The 7,397-nt window shown below is 30.8% G+C and overlaps 2 protein-coding genes across 2 annotated transcripts; both read left to right on the top strand.

The window, feature by feature from the left end:
• Nucleotides 1–139: 139 nt before the first annotated feature.
• On the top strand, nucleotides 140–1,267 carry LOTGIDRAFT_110899 (hypothetical protein; the record flags this gene model as incomplete). Its single annotated transcript, XM_009048236.1, has 3 exons — nucleotides 140–233; nucleotides 702–814; nucleotides 1,157–1,267. Coding segments are annotated over 3 exons (318 nt in total), but the record flags the coding sequence as incomplete, so codon positions are not given.
• A 1,903-nt stretch (nucleotides 1,268–3,170) lies between these two features.
• On the top strand, nucleotides 3,171–3,512 carry LOTGIDRAFT_111129 (hypothetical protein; the record flags this gene model as incomplete). The annotated part of the gene is made up of 1 exon (XM_009048235.1): nucleotides 3,171–3,512. A coding segment is annotated over one exon (342 nt), but the record flags the coding sequence as incomplete, so codon positions are not given.
• Nucleotides 3,513–7,397: the final 3,885 nt, after the last annotated feature.

The raw sequence follows: 7,397 nt of genomic DNA, 5'->3' as shown, positions 1-7,397 counted from the left end.
ATATGAACTTGTACAGACTAAGCCCTTATAGCCTATTATGTTTCCAAAGCTGCTGGTTTGGCTGATCAGTTATAGATGAAATTATTTATTATGAACTCTATTGTTTTTAGAATGTGTAAAGGATCTGGTGGACATATTTCACGAACAGTCTAAATCACCAATTAATGATGACAATCAAACCCTTCAGAGATTTTGTGCTAAATTGGAACATCTATTTCAAATAGACATGAGAGGTAAGTTAGTTTTTAAATTTCTTTATTTGATACTTTTATTATATATACACAATAAAGCATCCTATCATATTTATACACCATCCCAAAGTAATGTAGCTTATATGATTTTAATACATATTAGTATAACTTAATATGTAAGCTTATTTCAGAGAAATATCAAATATCAGAGCTGTTGATCTATTTTTTCAAATACCACTTAAAATCTGATCTCAATTTTCCTAGAGAAGGTCTAATTATAATTTGTTTTTATCCAATATATATTAGTTGTGTTGTGTTTGGCAATATAGAAGTCAAAATGATAAAGCCATTTTTGATATTCATTTATTATGCAGTCTGACAGTATGAGGATGTTGTTTGGAATTATATATTTAAGGCTGTGACTCTTATGCTTGGTTTTGGATATAATAGTAATACACCCGTAAATCAATTTTTTATTTCCATTTTGTGATTAGGTTTCTTATGTTTCAGACAAGTATTCTCTATTAGGAAGGAAGAAAGATTATTGGGATTATTTTTGTGATTGTTTGTCTAAAAATAAAGGTTCTAATGATGGAATTAAATTTGTGAAGTCTTTAGGAGAGGTAATAGCTGTTAATGAAACTCTTATGTCTTGAGAAATGTTTTAACAGTGACATGTACACTGTTTTACTTCTTTTTTTTTATTTTTCGCAAGAATTTCATCAAAATTGTCACCGAGTAGATACTTTTGATGTGTATGAATACAGAACAGATACACATGAATATGTTTGTCCCCAATGGTTGCATAATTAGTGGTATCATTGGCAATACTTAACCTTGATCATTTTGACATTTTACGTCTAATTTGATTATGGATTTATTTAAAACTTTTTTTCTGAGCTTCTAAAACCAAAGTTTAGTCTAAAAGTTTGGATGCACTCATTTTAAAAAGTTGTCTGTTACAGCATAAAACATCTGTTGGTAAAGGAAGAGCTTTGATAAGGTTTTCATTAGTACATCATAGATTACCTGACAGTATACAACAATGCATAGTTAATGGTAAAGTAACAAGGTAATTAGTATTCATTCAATTCTCTTTACGGACCAATACTATCTTTACAGTTTAATCTGCTTGATAATCTTAGGTAAATGCCTGCAAAATTAGAATCCAGCTTATTATTTTAAACTGACATCACCATCATCTTTCTCATAATTGATGTGTATACATGGAAAGGAAATTGAAGTTGCCTCTGTCCATCTGTCAGTTGTCTGTCTTGTAGGTACAATAGAAGCCGCAGATTTTATTTTTAATTTTTCACTGGTAATGAATGTTACATATTGATGAGATCTCAGTCAAGTTCTAATTTGTTTATAATCAGATGAACTGTTTAGGAGTTATTGTCCTAAACTTAATAAAATGGCATCAAATTTGGCTTGTCAAAACAATAGAGGCTTCAGTTTGTGTCTTGAGAGCAGTGTGATTATAATAATTAAGTGTATTTGGGGTTTTGTTATTGATTTCAAAATATTTTGTGGGAAAACAATAGCTTACACACCAAATGTATATACCAAACGACTTGTAATTGCCTATAAGCGCAATAAAAACCTTAGTAATTTTCTGGTCCGTGGTAGACTCGATCCCATTGAATCCAATAATACTTGACCCCCCTCTCTATTTTCTAGCTCATTAAGTATAATATATTCTAATCCTTATATATAGATGTTTATCTTTTCAGAACCTATTCATACTCTCTTCTTTTAGAACTGGTTACAAGAAAACTTTCATATTATAGACTTTTGTTTATTGTAGATTACTCGTGGTTGTTTTTTTAACTTAATACTAACTATGCTAACTTCACCTTATCTTGTATTGAACATTTATCTCTTTATTTGTGACCTTGGCCAGTGCTTTACATAGAAGTTTTTAGGAACTTCTTCACTCTTAACAGTAAATTGATGAGATAATAATAAATTCAATATTTTTGAACTACAAGTGCATTATGAAGATTGATTATGAAGATAATGAAATATGAGAATATTGGTATTCAAGCTATCTTGATAAAAAAGTATCACAATTGTGGATGTTTACATTGAGATAACTTGCTAAACTTGCAATATAAACACTATTTCAGCGATTACTATTTACCTCAAAGTGTATGGTTACAGAAAGAGAAGTCATCCAGTATTATTTCCTTTTTGTATGATTTAAATGATGTCAACTTTGACCTGTCTTCAAGAGGTTATGATTTGGATAGTGCTTGGCCCTCATTTGCTAAGTAAGTATTTTCTGTTTTCTAAAGAAATGGGGGTACTGAAGCAATGATCTCCAAATGTTTCATTTCATTAAATAAATTAGATTTATTTTTAATTCTCTGACAGTCATTTGCTAGCTACTCTTTAATCACTTCCTGACTACTGTTGAATCTATTACTGGCTATTATTCAATCTCACAATGACTACTGTTGAATCTAGCTACGGTTCAATCTTTTGATGGCTACTGTTCAATCACCTACGGGCTACTGTTCAATCATTTACTGGCTACTATTCAATCTCATACTGTTCAGTCATTTGCTAGCTACTCTTTAATCACTTCCTGACTACTGTTGAATCTATTACTGGCTATTATTCAATCTCACAATGACTACTGGCTCATACTGGCTACTGTTCAATCACTTACTGACTACTGTTAAATCTCTTACTGGCTACTGTTTAATCACTTACTGGCTACTGTTTAATCCCCTACTGGCTGCTGTTCAATAAACTGGCTACTGTTCAATCACTTACTGACTACTGTTCAATCACTTACTGACTACTGTTTAATCTCCTACTGGCTGCTGTTCAATCACTTACTGGCTACTGTTAAATCTTTTACTGGCTGCTGTTTAATCTCCTACTGGCTGCTGTTCAATCTCTAACTGACTACTGTTAAATCTTTTACTGGCTACTGTTTAATCTCCTACTGGCTACTGTTAAATCTGTTACTGGCTACTGTTAAATCTGTTACTGGCTACTGTTAAATCCTTTACTGGCTACTGTTCAATCTCCTATTGGCTGCTGTTCAATCTCTTACTGGCTACTATTCAATCACTTACTGGCTACTGTTCAATCACTTACTGGCTACTATTCAATCACTTACTGGCTTCTTTTCAATCTCTTACTGGCTACTGTTCAATCACTTACTGGCTACTATTCAATCTCTTACTGGCTACTGTTCAATATCTTACTGGCTACTGTTCAATCACTTACTGGCTTCTGTTCAATCTCTTAATGGCTACTATTCAATCACTTATTGATTACTGTTCAGTTCCAAAGCATATTTGAGTAAATTTGTTATTTATTTCCTTACCAAATTGTGTGAGTTTTTATTTTAGTAGACTTAGTGGCTTATATGCTGTTAAAATATTTTTTCGGATTTTAAAAACCAAGTTTTTGATTTTAGGAAATCTGGGGGAAGTTTTTCTTGGAATCCACCTAGTAGAAGAGATAGTTTTAGTAGTTTAACTAGTAATTTAACTGTAAGTATTTAAAGCATCCATGTAACAATTATAGAGGTGTGGCTTAGATATATAACAGATTTGTTTACTGAAAATGTCTTGCAGTTGAATGTTGTCAGGTTACATTATAATGAGGGTTAACCTTGAAAACATCTTTGAGGATTTGGTGTAGCATCACCAAATTTCATGTTTCAAACTCAAAAGACATTAACAACCTAACTCTAATATTACATATACAGTGTGTTTTACTTGGATGTGTCATGTTGGATATTGTTTTATCCATTTATATGATATTAGCTATTGATAATGTTGTATTGGTTGTATTATATTACAGGATAATACAAGTGTATTAAATATGTCTATACCAGTATTTGATACATCAGAAGTTGATAGATTACATCAAGATCTAGCCTTTTCTGAGAATATCAAATCTGAATTGAACGAACAATTGGAATCTTTACAAGAAAAGAAATTATTATCAGACCAATCAGCATGGGTAACACAAGGTGAACTATTGGTTGTTCAAGACCAGCTTCATAATAACCTGGAGAAAATGGAAAATATGCAAGAAAAATATCACGATTTAGAAAAGAGGTATGGTATTTGTTGTTTGATAGTGTAATTCTCTATTTATTTTCTCTGGATATGTATGGCATTCATTCGAAATTAATGCTAAAATAAATTAGACATGTTTACAAACAAATTTTCAATAGGTGGTATCTGATGCTTGGGTTTCATATGTAAACAAATCCTGAACCCGAATTCATATGCCATCAAATCATGACTCACTGTTTATTCTTCTGTTTTCTTATGTATATTTCAGCTATAATGAATTACTGCAAAAGAATGGGAAACTTGAAACCGACCTCAAAAACAAAATTTCATTAGCTGATGAAGCTACAGCAAATTTAGCTACACAAACATTGAAATATGATACAGAAATTGAAAATTATCAATATCTTGTGGCTCAGTCTAAATCTGAAGGAAAGGATTTAGAATCCAAACATAAAGATGAAATTTTTCAACTAGAAAGTACAAAAAATAACATTTCATTAGAACTTAAATCTGCCAGGCAGGAACTTAAAACTGAGAAAGATTTGATGGCAAAGAAAAGTGAGGATTTCAAAGTGTTGGAGATGAAATTAAGCTCCACAGAAGAGCACAATAGAGAATTGTTAAAGAAACTAGAATCAGTTTTAGAAGATAAGGGTACAGAAGCATCAGCTAGTCTTGATGCTGTTAATAAATTAGGAAATATGTTGGACAGTTTAAAACTATCTCAAACTGAAAATACTGAACTTAAAGCTACAAATACTCAATTAGAAATACAACTATCCAATTTACAGGAAAAATTTTCAGAATTGAATATTCAAAAAGAAAAGTTCGTCACAGAAATATCTGAACTTTCCTCTAATAAGGATGCTAGTGAGAAATTAAGCTCTTCTAAACTAGCTTCTTTAACAGAACAATTAACTGATTCAACTGAAAAGCTTAATCAAGCTCAATCTAAGCTTAAACAGAGAGAAAATGAGTATGTTCAGTCTGAAGAGAAATATTTAAGTGCCATAATTAATATCATACAATGTTTTAGTGACTATGATGAATTTAATGATTATAATGCAAACAATGATGATTTTAACATTCATGATTTTAATCAATCTTTACAATCATTTTTAACCAAGTCAGTGATTGAAAAACATAATTTAAATCAGGAAATATCGGAATTAAAGACAACTGTTTACCAAAAGGTGGCTGAACTTGCAGACTCACAGGACAAAATAAAATCTCTTAACGAGGAAATCAAACAATTACACAATGATAAAGAGGAATTAGAAAAGATGTCGGACAAGAAAGTTACGACTAAGTGTAAGGAAGTTGAGGAGTTAAAGAAATGTTTACAAGATTCTGAATACGATGTAGTGAGATATAAAACAGTTATAATGAATCAAGACAGGGCTATAGTAGAATTATATAAAGAATTGGAAACTAATTCGGAGGTAAGTGAAATACAAAATAATAAATACAGTATAAATTGACCATGTAAGAATTTCCTTTCACACTTATTTTCTAATTTAAACTTCATTCACAACAGATATTTGTTAATGAAATGAAATGAATGCAGTTTTAAGGCTTTCTTTTCTGCACCTAATTGGTCTAAAGAAGAAGTACAACACCATGCAGTGTGTAATGAGAAACAGCAGCGATAGCTAACCCTTTTTCAATTTCCAACTATTGAGTGATCTTTAACATACACAGCCTGTAGCACGCAGGTCCTCTGTTTTTTCTTTGTCACCTGCTTTGACATATCTTACAAAGAGGTGGAACTGGGTTGAAAAAGCAGCTGCAAGTATGATTTCTTATGTATTTGTATAATTAATAGAAAATATCTGTATTTTTCAGGATTTAGTTAATGATAAGACAGACAGTATAGTAATATTAAACAAGGTACTTGAAAACATTAAAACACAAACTTCTCAACTAACAAAATATAAATCAGAGAATACACATATGTTGAATAAACTAGAGAATTTACAGTATGGAGAAACTGATAAAGATAAGAAAGTTCTAGAACTAATGCAAGAGTTATCTCACATGGAAAAACAATATACTGATGAGATATCTTCAAATATAGACCAACTCAAATCTTCTAATGAGAAAATATCTAATTTAGAAGAATCTTTACAAAAGTGCGTTAAAGAAAATGAAGAGCTAGTCAAAAATCAAGACATTTTAACAAAATATCTCAGTGAATTAAAGGAAAAATATAATGCTCTTAGTGTAGATAAATCTCATTTAGAATTATCCTTGGCAAAAAGTGAAGAACATTTTCAAAAAACAAGTTCTGAAGTTGTGAATAATAAGAAAGATTTAGAAACTCAAATGGAAATATTGAAGTCAGAATTGGCATCAAAGACAGATGAAGTCAGTGATTTGAAGTCTCAGGTTAATACTTTGAATGACAAAAAGAAGAATATAACAAAGCAGCTTCAAGACATGGGAGCAAAGCTTGATTTCTCAGATGCATTAGTCAAAGAGATGACTGAAAAACTGGAAAGTGAAAAAACAGTACAGTGTGAAATTGAGAAGGTAAAATTTGACAGTGAAAAGCAGTTATCAGATTTAAAACAGCAATTAGAAAATGAAGATAAGCTAAAAACAGAATTTAAAGAAAAATTTGAAAAATGTGAGTTTGAAAATGAAGGCTTGAAAACTCGAATTGATGAGTCGTTAAATGAAATTCAAGTCATTAAAAATCAACTTCAACAAACATCTACCGAATTAAAATTAATGGTTTCCAGCAAAGAAAATACTGAAAAAGAAAATTCTGATGCCAAAGAAGAACTTCAGAAGAATGCACAGCTGTTGGAAGAATCAGAAAAAGAATGTGATGCTGTAAAAGAAGAATTAAAGGAAGCAAAATCACAGAATGAGAAGATTTTGACAGAAAAATCTCTCTTTAAAGATGAAGTTGATGGTTTAAAAACTGTACTTTCTGATGCTGAGATCAAATTTCATAATTTAACAGAAGAATCATTTTCACTGACATCTCGAATTGAAATGATAACTCAGCAGTTTGAAAATCAAGGTGAAGAACTCAAAAATGTAGAATCAGTAAAACTTGAATTAGAAGCTCAATTAGAAGAAATTAAGAATAATTTGGAAACAGCTTCCAGAGAACATTTAGATCTGAAAACCAAACTGTCAAAAAAAG

This window comes from Lottia gigantea (assembly GCF_000327385.1).
Source record: "Lottia gigantea unplaced genomic scaffold LOTGIsca_12, whole genome shotgun sequence".
Taxonomy (NCBI): domain Eukaryota; kingdom Metazoa; phylum Mollusca; class Gastropoda; family Lottiidae; genus Lottia; species Lottia gigantea.
The sequence above is the reverse complement of the archived record's forward strand: the minus strand, read 5'-3'. Positions and strand labels throughout refer to the sequence as shown.